This window comes from Borostomias antarcticus (genome assembly GCF_949987555.1).
Source record: "Borostomias antarcticus genome assembly, chromosome: 23".
Taxonomy (NCBI): Eukaryota; Metazoa; Chordata; class Actinopteri; order Stomiiformes; family Stomiidae; genus Borostomias; species Borostomias antarcticus.
The window spans coordinates 9,894,601-9,909,716 of NC_140256.1; the positions used below are offsets into that span (position 1 = coordinate 9,894,601).

General features: G+C 46.9%; 1 protein-coding gene across 1 annotated transcript in view; it reads left to right on the forward strand.

Annotated features, from left to right (window-relative positions):
• Window positions 1–200: 200 nt before the first annotated feature.
• The window catches only part of abca2 (ATP-binding cassette, sub-family A (ABC1), member 2), a gene marked incomplete at both ends in the record, with an annotated part of 40,474 nt that continues 25,558 nt past the window's right edge, over window positions 201–15,116 (forward strand). The window contains 1 exon segment of the mRNA XM_084457705.1: window positions 201–266. Coding sequence (XP_084313831.1) covers window positions 201–266 — 66 coding nt within the window.

Consider the following 15,116-nt stretch of genomic DNA (forward strand, 5'->3'; position numbering starts at 1 on the left):
ACGAGAAGAACCCAGACGAATTGAGTCAATAACCCAAGTCTATGTTGCCTAGCCTATCTGAAAGCTGTCTAAAATCTTAATTTGACCAGCGGAATGGTTCGTGATTCATTAACAAGTATCCATTATTTTTGGCTTAATTACTGGTATCATATTTTGACTGTAGTCTACTAGGCTATAGGGCTAAACGCAAGTCCGGGAAAATGGGATTCCTTCACCAGCTTCACCTCCTGTTATGGAAAAACGTATCATTGAAGCGGAGAGGGCCGGTAAGACAAACAAATTTAATATCAGTCTAATAGAAATCGCACAAATAAAAATATTTGACAATGCGCCTTTTGCCCCTGCTGCGGCGTGCTCGCGCAGACGGGCGTCGCTCTCACGGTCGGTCTAGAATTAGGCTACTGCATTGCCCAGGTTCTTACGATTCATATCATCAGCTCCTGTGCCAGCCGAGCAATACCACACAATACTTAATGTCATTTGTATTGCCTTGACGATTTTAATGAAATCATTAGTCCAGATTGCTTTTTAGAGCTTCGAGTTGTGTTATTGGGCTACTTGGGTGGCTCTGCCAGATGTGCATGCGAGCTGAACAGGTTGTTGTGTCTCTAAACAACATTGTCTAACTCTTGAGCCCACTCAAGAAGAGAGAGAGGAGGAGAATGAGGATAGGAACAGATGCTCTGGTGTCCTGTTTGGACACAAAGAGAGACTGAGTCATTTTCAATGCCACGCATCAGTAGACTAATCTGTAGATATGCATCAATATTCTGTTATCAGAATAGAACCTGGACTTTGTAGTTAGTTCATTCCTTACTTCATATTTACAGTCTTGGGATTGATATACATATCTACTATTGTTCAATAAAATAACAATAGTAATATTGAAGTAGGCCTATTATTATTATTATTATTATTATTATTACATTCAACGTACAATAAGGAATGTTGCTTCAGCTGTGCTGCATTGGCTCTTTTGAGCTCCTTTAAAGGTAAGGTTGGATTGTCCTCAAGAAGCCTGATTTTATCACTAATAGATGCCTTTGCCAGTGTCCCCATGGTGTGCTATTTTTAGCTGCAGCTACCGTTAGAGTTCACACTCCATGGGGATGTCAAGTGGAGTCTGTGGTGTGGTACAACGATAAAAATAGCAACAGCAACGTCATCCTGTATGTTTCTCATGCAGTAAGATGTCCAGAGACCCGTAGATTGATGAGCTCTGAGAACAGCCGAGTCAGCAGTTGTCAGGCGGAGCAGGGCAGCCATACCTTGTTTATCTCTAATGGCCAAGCCCTGCTAATGGAATAGAGTCACAAGTCCCGTTATTACATCATCTGCAAATCATCTTGTTTTATCCAAGTTCAGGCCCAGGCAGATGTGAACACACTTGGAACATTCTCAACTCCATAGATATCACTTTTGTTATGAACCTCACCCCTTTGTTCTACAGGACATCTTCTCCTTCAATTCCCTGTCGATTTTTCTCCCTGTCCTCCTCTTGGTAGTGCTTTGTTCTGTGAGGTGGAAAACAGACACATGTTTGTGTTGGTCCACTGGGAGCCAGGGGCGAGGGTGGTCAAAGCCCAATCCTGCACCTCTCTCTTTCTCTCTATCTGTCTTTCTCCCCTTCGCCAGACCACCACCTCTGCCTGCTTCTACCTCACACCTGCACCCAGCACCGGCGCTGACTGACCTACATCTCCCAACATCCCTGAGTGATTGGCTGGCAGAGGGTTGGGCTGGGCAGAGCTGGCTGGCTGGGTATCTATGGAGACCGGAGAGAGGGGGGGTGAGATTCAGGCAGTATGCGACTACAGTGCAGAGAGTAACTGCCAGGTAAATGAATTATACATATATTAAAACTTAAATTAAAAGATCTTGCTAACTCCTGAAGAATATACTGGTTGACAGGCATCAGTTTGATTGGCACTAGTTTTAGTTGAAATTCTTCTGGATGCAGTTTGGCAGGGTAATGAATTTGTTTTATTGCACGCACCATGATAAGCACACACACAGGCAGGTCTATGGGTGATTGACATCACACAAATAAACAATCCAATACCTTTTGAGGGAGTTTCTCCTTTATGGTCAAGGACCCTGCTGACCTAACTTACACACACATCCTGTACACACCTCTGCCCCATTAGCCTCAGAGGCCTAACCTGCCAGCCTGACTGTGCCTGTATCAGTAGCTGTGCTATGCTGTGATGGTGGTAGTGGTGGTGGTTTTAGTAGTTGGGGCTGGAAGCTCAGACAGCCTATGAATTATTGAGAGGCCAGCTCATACTCCAGGGAACTGCACTAGAGAGAGAGACTAGATGAAATATACACATGAGTTGGAGGGAATAAGAACCAGGGGAAGGAGGACTCGGCCAGCAACTGCTTGAGTTAAAAATTGCAACGGTTCATCTCCGGGGCAGAGAGAGAGAGAGAGAGAGAGAGAGAAAGGGGGGGGGGGGTATACAGTATGTAGAGAGAGGGATGGAGAGAGTGAGGGACAGAGGGATGTAAAGAGAGACAGAGAGTGAGGGAGCGAGTTGGGGATTAGATGTTTTAATGAGACAGGTAACATGTTTTCAAGTGCTGTAGAGCTCTGTTCTGAATGAATGAACAGGAAGACTGAAATAGGCCTTGGAAGACAGGGGGAGGGATGTTTGAGAGAGAAGCGAACTAGCGACTTTGCTAATTAAACAAACCAGAGGGGTAGTACTTGAGGAGATGCAAGCAAGTGTGTGTATGAGGGAGAGAGAGAGAAACCTTCTGTAACCAAGACACCAAACCATCCTCACGTTTTGTTCATCTGTGATTTTTCACAATACTGTAGCTGTCGGTTGTTGCCTTCGCTGCTAGCATCAGCGCACTGGTTGTCATCATCACCCATGTCTAGCTTCCAATCAAGAGGATGTGTGCAAAACAATGTTCCGCCTAGAGTGTGAGGGGAACCCTCCCTTCTGCATCGGCCTGGTTCCATAACAGTATAATAAGTGGATAATGAGACTATGCTGGTCGGGATAGTGTGAATAGAAATGTCTAGACCAGTATGGTTCTGGTCAGCAGCGCAATGTAGCAAAAAAAGGATAGAACAGTCAGGTTCGCGGTTCATTCTTCGTCCAGTGCGCCAGCTCCGGTTGTCGCTCCACTCTGTAGTGGTCAATGGGGAGTGTGGTCTGACCATGGCAATAGGGAGGGTCACCGAATTGAACAGGTGTTTGGGCTAAAACCGTCTCCCAATGTGGCAGTGTTATCGTACGAAAAAGAGCAAGTCATCAATCGCTTTACTCAAAGGCTCTCGGGCCCCTGCAAATCCATTCCTGCCTCAGGCCCCCTAAACCATAGAGCTGGCCCTGCGGACAGTGAACTGTGAAGGGATGATTACTGCTGTAAAACACCTCTCATGAAGTCATGAGCGATGGTCACCTGGGACAAACATTGACTTTGGGAAGTATGGTGGAGTGCGTGCGTGTGTGCGTGCGTGCGTGCGTGCGTGCCTGCCTGCGTGAGTGCGTGCGTGCGTGCGTCTGTCTGTCTGTCAGTTTAACTTGGGTTCCAGGCAGCGTATCTCTGCAGTGGATGGCCCAGTCCCCAGTCCTGCTGTGAGAGCCACCTGCTAGCTGTTATAGAACGGTGGCCAATAAAACAAAACCTCCCCACCATTGAAATGTGTGTGTGTGAGAGAGAGAGTGTGTTTTGTGTTCACTGTCACATCTAAAACTGGATCTGGACACACTATGTTCTTCTTCATATGCGTGAATTGCATTATCTTTTTAAATTGGCCCTTAGGCGATCATCCTTCTCCCTCTTCTCTCTCAGCTGCAATCAGGAGTGTGTGTTACTGAAATTAATGACATTAACATTTCCTCTCAGCTCCAGCTAATTTTGTCCTAATGTTTAAAGCATGCCCATGAAATATTTACAGCTTTGAGAACTGCAATACTCACCCACGTTGAAATCCTCAGATTTAACCGTGCGTTGCTGTACATTTTACAACCGGCAAAATATACGGTGTGCTAGGTGTGACAGCTGACATGAGCATTTACAACTCAGCTTCATTGCAAGTGCTCCTCCTCCTCCTCCTCAGTTGGTTTTGTCAGGCAGATCGTTTTGTCTTCCTTAGGCTTCCTTAGCGTTTGTTTTCCAAGGGCGGTTCTAGACTCGTCCATTTGCCTGAATGTTTCATTTCGCTCTTGTCTGTATAGGAAATTATATTACGTATTGAGGTGACAGGAGAAAGTTATCTTGTTTGTTTGGTTGGATGGTGTGTGTGTGTGTGTGTGTGTGTGTGTGTGTGTGTGTGTGTGTGTGTGTGTGTGTGTGTGTGTGTGTGTGTGCGCGTGCGTGCGTGCGCATTAGGAGTGGCACATCTTCTCTGTGTCTATGTAAGCAGTGGGGGGTTTGTTTGCAAATCTAATTTACATCAAATGACCAGTGGAGAGGAGAGGAGGGGAGAGGAGGAGAGAGGAAGGGAGAGGAGAGGAGGGGAGAGGAGGAGAGAAGAGAGGAGGGGAGAGGAGGAGAGAAGAGAGGAGGGGAGAGGAGAGAGTAAAAGAGGAGTGGAGAGGAGAAGAGAGGAGGGGAGAGGAGAAGAGAGCAGGGGAGAGGTGTAGAGAGGAGGGGCGAGGAGAGGAGGGGAGAGGAGAGGAGGGGAGAGGAGAGGAGGGGAGAGGAGAGGAGAAGAGAGGAGGGGAGAGGAGAAGAGAGGAGCAATTGGATGGGTAGAGAGAAGAGAATAGAGGCTCAACTGCTGTAGCATGACCCCGTTAGCACAGGCGCCTCACTCCAGCGCCTCTTTCTCTAAATCCATATCAATATTCTCCACACCCCCTGGTGAGCTCCATTTGTTGTTGATGAGCATGAAATCACTGAGCCCTCCTGCTTGTGGATCTGGGGATCTGATGTAAGCAGGGGAGAGGAGGCCAGTGCATGTGAATGTCATTAAAATCCTTTTCAGATTGTTCCTTCTTCTCCACTGTTCTGGGCTCAGTGAAGAGGAGTGCTACTGTAGGAGAAGGCTGCAACCATTCCCATATTTAACAAGTTTGGGGAGGGAGGGATGGTGGTCATATTTTTCTCTTCATCTAATGTTTTCATAGATTTGTCAAGTTAGTTGGTAACTCTGTTTCCTATAAGTCTATTTTTCCATGAGAAAATTACCTGACAGATGGAGGAAGAGTCCTACTTTTAGCCTCCCCTGACCTTCACACACTTCATTCTTCTTGAGTTGGGGAGGGTCCTCACACCCTTCGTTTCACACCAAGTTGTAGCCTAACCCTACTGAGTCACTTTTCAGATACTGTATGCTTTCACAACAACAACGTTGTTGTCCTGCTTGTGAACCGTTCTCCCTCTGCAGAGGTCATGAATAAATACTTAATTGAGAAACAAGGCCCTTCCTTTTTCCACGCCAGGGAGGAGAGGGAGGAGAGGGAGGAGACGGAGGAGACGGAGGAGAGGGAGGAGACGGAGGAGAGGGAGGAGAGGGAGGAGAGGGAGGGAGAAGAGGAAGGGAGGCGATGCAAGGAAAGATGGACAGCATGTTAATGATTGATAGCGTCACCCTGGATGCATGAATCATTTAAACTTCGTCCCTGACAGTATGTGTGTGTATGTGTGTGTGTGTGTGTGTGTGTGTGTGTGTGTGTGTTTATGTGTGTGTGCTTGTGTGTGTGTGCGTGTGCATGTTCGTGTGTGATAAATTAGTGAATGTCAGGACATAATGTGTGTGTTTCTGCTGAGGATTGTGGGAACGCCACAGACACAATAGACAAGCTTTCATTCTACTGTATTTCCGAAGACAGCGATGCTTCTGTCGTAATCCTAAACTGATTAGTGGGAACCAGTAATCAGGTCAGATCAAATCAAGATAAGGTTTTAGAGAATTCTGCTATAATGAAGGTGGCTCTATATACTGTGTACCACTGAGAGTGTGAGAGAGAGAGAGAGAGAGAGAGAGCGCGCAGGGGAGAGGAAAGAGGAAGAGAGAGAGCGGAAGATAGATGCTGACAGATAAACCAGGTATGATTAGCGAGAAAGCCTGTCATCTGAGATCAGTCCCATGCCCGAGATGAGCCGTCGATTCATCTAGACTGTTTGAACCTCAGTCCACAGTCAAAGTCAGGACAGCTCTGGCCTTGGGGCCGTGGCAGCTCATGGGGGGGGGGGAGGCTGATGCCACTGAGGCCTGTCCTTCCCTTCCTGCCTGTAGCAGTAGTAAGCAGTGGGATGCATCTGGACTCTATCCCTCATCGAGCTGCCAATAACAAACTGAGCTTTGTTTGTGTCCTGGGGCGTGGAACTAATTGATTGCGCTGTGTGAAGATGGACCTGCTACTTTTACTCTCTCTCTCTCTATCTCTCTATCCATCTGCCTCTAAGCACTCAGCTAAGTCCCTCCTAAGGCTCCTTCCAGGTAAAAAACATCCATGTGAAGAAGCAGCCAGCTGCAGCGTGAGGAGACAGAGCCCCATACCTCCATCTGTCCTCCTGGCCCGGCTGGGTCATATTCAGGGATGTTCCACACTCACTCCATCCCCAGTCCCCATACCTCCATCTGTCCTCCTGGCCCCGCTGGGTCATATTCAGGGATGTTCCACGCTCACTCCATCCCCAGCTCCATACCTCCATCTGTCCTCCTGGCCCGGCTGGGTCATATTCAGAGATGTTCCACGCTCACTCCATCCCCAGCCCCATACCTCCATCTGTCCTCCTGGCCCGGCTGGGTCATATTCAGGGATGTTCCACGCTCACCTCATCCCGTGTCGTGTCAAGTGTCATATCCAGCCTTGCAGTTATAAGCTTGCTCAACAGGATATGACACTTGACGCGACACGGGTGCTATCCGGCGCGGTGGAACAGCTCGTTAGCCTGTTTTCCTCACACCTGTCCCGCAGGGCTGCGGACTGCCTACTGTACCACTTACTGTAGAGGCATGAACAACACATCCAGGAGGGACAGAGAGGAGGTCTGCACTCGTTTAACCCCGTTCATCTCTCTTTTCTCTCACTCACTCCTCTTTTTGGCAGTTCCTCCACGCCCTGCCTCTTTTATTCTATCTGCACTCACAGCTATGGGTCTCTAAGTACTTGAATATTTCAACTGAAACGTTGATATTTTGCTGGTGTTTCATATTAAGACTTTATACTTTCTAATAGATAATCCTTTTCAATCCTGCAGTGACGCTTACTGAGAAGAGGTATGACTGTTTGTAGACTTAGCCGACTAACTGTCTGTGGTGGACTTGCCATATGTGGTAGATTGGTAGTCTGTGGTACATGTAGACTGATAGACTATAGTCAACTGATAGACTGGCAGTCTGGTAGACTGGACATCTGTGGTATACTGGTAGATTTCAAGATTTCCTTTTATTGTCATTGTAACATTGGTAGCATGGATTTTAGGATCTATTTTTCAGTGCAGAGATCAGTGTGGTGATGTTCCTGGGATAAAAACTGTTCAGCAGCCTAGTGGTGCGTGTTGTAGCAGTTCTGTAGAGTCTGCCTGGCGGGGATGACTTTATGGGACTATACCCCAAACCTCCACATGTTCATCCTTTCACTCCAACCTTTACCCCTTGCCTTATAGATCATGGCTGAGTTTCCCAGAGGCATCGTAGCGCTAGGTTCATTGCAAGCTACGACGTTCATCGTAGCGCTACGATGAACGTAGCGCTACGATGCCTCTGGGAAACTCAGCCCAGATCCTGTCCCAACCCGAACCCAAATTCTAACCCCAACCCACACTAGGGACTGGAAGAAGGACACCAAAACCAACCCGCCGATCTCCACTGCACAAGTAGAGTAGTGGTGAGAGCCTTGGACTCCCACCCGGGAGACCGGGATTCCCAGTGGGGATGACTTTATGTTATCAACAGTGTAACTGCTTTAGCCACTGACCGCTACCATAAATGTTATAGAAGCTGCTGCTAGTTGTTGTGAGCTCATAAGCTCGTGAGCTCATCCGCTCTTATTGTGCTGGATTAGCATTGGAAGCATTGGAACTGATGTGTCCAGGCGACAAGACCTATCTTAATTTATCAGACATTATTTCATGTCATTTAAATTCACAGCTATTTCAGTGGCATGACTAGCTTCTGTCCTACCAGTCCTGAACAGAAACAAGCCAGCCACGCACATAAGCCAGGCTGGACCTGGCCTGGTTCCAGGAGGCCAGTGAAGAGTGCATTACAATAATCCAGTCGGCTTGAAATAAAGGCATGGATCGATTTTTCTGCATCTTGTTGATTTATAAATGGTCATATTTTAGCTAAGGTGGAAAATGTATATGTTCTTCACCTTGTTATTGTGGGACTTACTGTAACTGAATCTAGGGGAACATCAAGACTTGTAACCACACATTAAATCTGGGGAGTAAATTTCCCCAAATTATTAGCATTAGAGCATTTCTCTTTTTGTTTGAGGGCCGACTCTTACATTTTGTCCTCTTTTAACTTAAAAAAAAATATTGCTCATCAATTAATTTATTGCCAAAAGGCAAGTAGTAATGGAGTTATACTTATAGCATAATTTGGTTCAGCAGAGATGTAGTTGTGTGTCGTCTGCATAACTACGGAAGCATACAGTGTGCTCTCTAATGATGTCCCTGAGTGGCAGTATATATAGTGAGAATAGTAATGGACCGAGGCAGCTCCCTTGTGCAACGCGGATGTCATGTTTCTCACATGACAAATGACACATGATCTCCAAGCCTGACGTAAAACTTTCTCCCTTTGATGTATGTTATGTTCCTTTAGTGGAGCAACAGTATTGACAAGGTACTGTATTGTTGACATTTTCAACCATGTCATTTAAGGAGCAGCCATAACTGTACGATCTCATAATATTAACTCTGCTTCAGCCTTGCCATCTACTGTAGGAATCCCTTTTAACCCAAAACATCCCATCCATTTTGTTCAGAGTGGTTGGCATCACAAAACATCAGTGATGCTGAAATAGATAATTTGAGTATTGAAACATTATCTGTTTAACACTGTTGTTATTACTCAGTGTAGAGTGTTACCATGCTAATGAGTGGCTTCATTTGCATGTTGGTGTCCAGAAGATTCATAAGCTCCATGGCTTTGGAGTCATTCTTCTTATTAATATATATATTCAGGTCTCCATTCAGGATTAATCTACAATAAGCAAATTATTCTAATTATGTAAATTCCCAGGTCAAAGTCATTCACACAAACTGTAGAGGAAATGGCTGTGATCCCTCCTCCTTTCCTGTTTTGTCTGACTGATAAAATAATCGTTTGGATGACAAGCCTCTATCAGTGTTGCTACACCAATAGTGCAGTTTAGCTAGGTCTCAAATAAAAACATATGCAGATTATTTTCCCCATTGGGTCTGAAGCAGTCTTTGCAGTTGCAAAAAATATAGAAAGTTTCAATAAACATTATCCCATGGGCAAGGCACACAGATGTCAGCCATGTATTCAGGCCAAGGAGTCTGAAGAAAGATTAAATTCCTTTCCCCAATGTTGGAATGCGGCCTGAGAGGAATATATGTTGTGATTGTCAGTGGCTCAGTCTGTCCAGTAGCAGGGACATGTCTTTTTTCAGGGTCTTAGGGGCAGATATACTGTAGCTTCATCTCGGTCTGGTATCAGTGTGTCAAACAAGGACACCGGGAGAGGAGCTAGCATCCACGCTGGGAGGTGTGAGCCAGCTTATGTGTGCAGCCTGTGTGTGTGTGTGTGTGTGTGTGTGTGTGTGTGTGTGTGTGTGTGTGTGTGTGTGCGTGTGTGTGTGTGTGTGTGCGTGTGCGTGTGCGTGTGTGTGTGTGTGTGTGTGTGTGTGTGTGTGTGTGTGTGCGTGTGTGTGTGTGTGTGTGCGTGTGTGTGTGCAGGTGTGTGTGTGTGTGCAGGTGTGCATGTGTGCGTGTGTGTGTGTGCGTGCATGCATGTCCTGCCCTGGGGAGATTATTGTCCACTCCTGACACAATGGTCAGGTCCTAGACAGCACGGTGACATACATTAGTACAGTACAGTACAGTAGTAGGAGAATGCTGATGTAATTACTGTGAGATAGAATGGTGTACTGTCTCTCTCAGTGTGTGTGTGTGTGTGTGTGTGTGTGTGTGTCTCCTGCCTTCTAATGACCTGCATTTAACCTCCTTCCCTTATTCTCCCTGTCATCAGAAAAATGAAACAGTCATACCACACACACACACACACACACACACACACACACACATACACACACACACACACACACATTTACATACTGCAGCAAACGATAATCTCACATCCTTCTAAGGGATGCTATTTTATATCCTGACACTCCGGCTTGTGTTTGGCCTCTCATTTGGCTGATGTCTGGTAGTGGAAGTCTATGGACTTAAAATCAGTCTGGAGATAAAGTACTGTAACCCTGGTGATATAAACGTCAGGAGTGATCACTCTCTCTCTCAGTCTACGCGTGAGACAACTGCACTATCCCATATAGACATAATACTTGTCATGTCCAAGCCTTTTTGTCCTGAGTGAAATGTTCATCTTGTGCTGTCATGGTACTGTCATGGGATTTTTAGAGACAACTGTCCTCGGCTTTTCAGATTTCAAACCTATTGTTGTAGCATCCTGCTCACCGTTCTCTACCTTTTGGCCATTCCAAACACCCCTGCTGTGGTTTTATGATTATAACAGGAAGACATCTCCAGGACACACACACACACCCCAGACTTTCAGTCTAGCATAGTGTGACCTTCCATTGTTCTATTGTTCCTACCTGAAACCTATTCAAGATTTACCACCCTTTCTAATATCACGTGTCCGAACTCTCGACCATTGTTGATGATGTCCGCCATTTATTATGACGTGTAAAGATGGGTTAGCCAATCCGATCTCTGGAAGCGTCATATCCGTGTATTGCTTGCATATGAGACCGCGCAACACCAGACTGTTTCACTTCTGTCGGATGAACCACTCCTGTGCTTTATCCTGAAGATCTTTTGCAATTGTGTGTTTTCTTAATAAATCAGACTGAATCTTTTTGAGCGAACCATGGCAGATGCTTTTTACTCTTGATCAGATTTATTTCCACTACAGTAAAGTATTGTGCTAGAGGGGGCAGGGCCTCACGCTACAACCCTGTAACACACTCGCTAAATGGACCAGGCTGCTCCTGCATCATGACTGAGGTCACACAGCAACACTACCGGTATGGACAGAGTTGTCCATGTGTGTGTGTTAGCAAAATACACTAGCTATTAAAAAATACAGTACATATGGCAGGGTCATACCACAGTGACCCTGTCTGGCGTCGGAGTCAATGTCAGGGGTGTCGGGAGTCATGGTCACGGGCTCGAGAGAGTCAGGTAGCTGGCCCTCTCTTCCGGATCACTGACCACGGAGTTGCGCGACGAATCCTCCACAGTAACGAGGAACGATCAGACAATAGGTCGGATGTGACCGGCTACCAAAATGGGATAAAAATCAGAAATAAATTTAGAAGCCTCCGTACAGTACTAGGCCGATACAGTAGCCTGTGTGTCGTTGAGCCGGTAACGTCAGCTTTTACATGTGGATCCTCCTGTTCTCACACACTTCCATCACAGACGGTTGCTCGTGATCGGCCCTCTTAATAATTGAACTGCAAATTGAGCGGCGACGAGACCCTTAATAATAGATCAGCAGGGCTGTGTTAGAGGAGCGCCATGAGATCCATTGTTTTAGAGGAGGGAGGAGTCATCGCTAGACAGGGGGGGGGGGCACTGGTGACAACAGGTGGGATACGGGAGAAAGGAAGTGGGGCTTATAATAGGTGTTCCTTTCATCTTTTCTTTGGAGTTGAGTCTCTGGAGGCCAGGCAGCCCCCTCATCCAGGCGAGCCAACCCCGAAGAGGCCTCCCCAGGCGGGGGACAGAGGCGGACAGGGGCCCAGACTGTCTGCTGGGTAGACCTCAACAGTCCTTCCTGCTTGGTTCCGTCTGTAGCTGTGGTTCAGACTGAACACTAACTAGTCTCAAGAGAGAGCGTGTTTATATAAGTGTGTGTGTGTGTGTGTGTGTGTGTGTGTGTGTGTGTGTGTGTGTGTGTGTGTGTGTGTGTGTGTGTGTTTGAGAAGGAGGGTAGCAGGACTGCATGCTGTTGCAGATGAAAACAGAGGCCCAGGGGGATGGTCCTGAGGGATGGTGCTATGTATGCACAAGATAATTTATGCATTAAAGTACAGGTTCAGAATTTATCATTATAAGCCATGTTATAATTATATTTACAATCATATAGGCCTACAGTACAACGGCCAATATCAAAGTTTCATCAAACGGTGCACTCTTGAGATTTGACCTATCCGATCGGAAGCATACTTTGTGGCAATTTTTTGTCAGAACATCAACGGACACCAGTGACCACTCGTTGAGTTTCCTGTCTTTGAAAACGAGAGTTTATGGTGTTTTGGAAGGATTTCGTCTATGCACATATGGATCCACTGAGTGTGTTAGCGGCGACGGGCTATATCTCGAGAGTGCACAGATTGATGAAACTTTGATATCAGCAATTGTATGATCGTACATAACCTCACAACATGGCTTATAATGCTAAATTCCGAACCTGTCCTTTAAGGGACCACTGTGCCCAGAGTTGATCGGCATTGGAGTTGATCGGCATTGATTAAAAGCAATTCTATAGTAAAGCAAATGTGCAGTTGAGCAGAAAAAGACCCCCTATTCCCCATATGTCACTTTGTTGAATTAACCCCCCCCCCCAAGATCACCTCTTGCATTGACCATTTAATTAATGAACTGTTTCTAATCTGGTCTCTTCTCAGGTTGCCAACAGCATGATAACACTGACCAATCACATTAGCTAGGATACTACAATCACTAAAACAATCAACTCTCTCTCTCTCTCTCTCTCTCCTTGTGACTTGTGGGAGTTGGAGTGCAGTGGTCTAGCAGGGCAGGCTGTGGTTCTGACACTCTTGACCGTCTCAGGGGAAATTAGTCTCTTAGTCCATGGCTGCTCCTGGTCTGCTATTTATGGTGTCCTGGTATGGATGGAATATCAATCCAGGGCTGTTGACCTGGGCACCATTGGGCTGTGACGTGTGCCTGCTGAATGACTGATTAACCTTTGAGCTGCTCTGCAGTATTCATGCTCGTATTCCTGCCCCTCCCCAAACCACAGACAGTGGTGACTTTGTGTCTCATTAGCACATTTTTGCATGGCATTACTGGAATGCAATTAGCCAGGCAACTTAGAAATCATTATTCTCCTCTCCTTCTCTGTGTAGCCTGCTTATGGAATTACATTTTGTTTCCATTCATAATGGGGTTTGTGTGGAAATAAGCTATGAATCTACATTCCAAAGCATCTTTGTGCGCACTTGTTTCTCAGCGTGTGTGTGTGTGTGTGCGTGTGTGTGTGTGTGTGTTTGTCCGTACCACCTCAGTATGGATAATGGCAGTGTAAGAGATCCCTCAGGCAGATGTGCCATACCTACATTATAAATAATGGAAGATCGCACCTCCATGCCAATAATGCTGAAATTTACCTCCACGCTAATTTTGGTGGGGACAAAAACGCATCGAGGCACTTTCTAAATCACTGTATCAGAAGGGAAACTTGCCTGTTTAAAAATTCCAATTAAATGTTTGTCTTTGTCCTTTCAGGGCACGGAAATCAATAAGCTCGAAGAATTCTAAGACAAGCATCCCCTCTGGATAGCCATCTCCTGCTGTGTGTGTGTGTGTGTGTGTGTGTGTGTGTGTGTGTGTGTGTGTGTGTGTGTGTGTGTGTGTGTGTGTGTGCGTGTGTGCGTGTGTGCATGTGTGCGTGCGTGTGTGTGTGTACACACAGAGAGAGCTGTGGTGTTTACTGCTCAGGATCTTATAACGGAAGCTTTGTTGAGTGTGTCAGTCGCGTCTTTGTGCATTGTGAGAGGCGTGTAAAAGAGCTGTTTGTCTGTCATGACCTTCACTGAGAGACGCAGAGGCAGAGTGTCTGACCCCCAGCGCTCTCCTGTGCTGACAGGGGAGAGGAGCTCTGACTCTCACACACTCTTTTCCTCTCTTTATCTCTCTCTCTCTCTCTCTCTCTCTCTCTCACACACACACACACACACACACACACTCTTTCGGTCTCTCTCACTCTCTCTCTTTTCTCTCACTCACACACCCTTTTTCTCTCTCTCTCTCTCTCTCTCTCTCACACATACACACACCCACTCTCTTTCTCTCTCACTCTCACACACACTCTTTCTCTCTCTCCACCTCTCTTTTTCTCTCTCTCTCTCTATCTCCCTCTCTCGCGTCCGTTCCCTCGCTCTCCCACACATGCACCAACACACAGTGACACCTGCCCTCTGCACTGTCACTCAGGTGCTTATCTGCTCCCTTTCTCCAGTGACTCAGCGCCCAGCCTGGGATTGGACAGATGGCCTTATGCACTGTGTGTGTGTGTGTGTGTGTGTGTGTGTGTGTGTGTGTGTGTGTCTCTGTCTGAGTGTGCGTGGGCATGCGTGTTTGAGTGTGTCCATGAGGAGGAGTGTACATGTGTGCGTTTCTGTGGGAGAAGCAGAGACAGAAAGAGAGAGATTCATAATAGATGCCCACTCAGATGTTTGTTCCTCTGGCCCCCGGGTGACGTCACAGTCTGACACCATGGCACGTCCATGAGACAGCCACTGTGGGCTTTGAGACACCCATTGTGTTCATGCTCAATAACATCATTTTTCCTCCTACGCACACAGACACACACACACACCGCCTGCAGTCTACAAGCCCACCTCACTACAACCCTAATCTGTGACTATCCCCCTATCTTCAGTCACCCATCCCTCCCACACACCCCATCCCACCCCTGTCGCTCAGCCTCGGTTGACCTCTCTCCACCCGACCCCCCGTTCCATCCAGACAAGGTCACACCCGGATGAATCCAGAGCTCTACCAGAAAGGGGCTCTGGGTTTAAACGGGAACACGTCTTCAGAAGGACACATCGTGGGGTTCATGAATCCCCCTTCTCCTGCGCCCCCCGCAGACCTGCAGCCATCTGCACCCTCCGGAGAGGAGAAGCCTGGCAACAGTAGCAGCATGGCTGCGCTACCTCTGGTCAAACAGCATCCCTCCTCTCCTCTCCTCTCCTCTCCTCTCCTCTCCTCTCCTCTCCTCTCCTCTC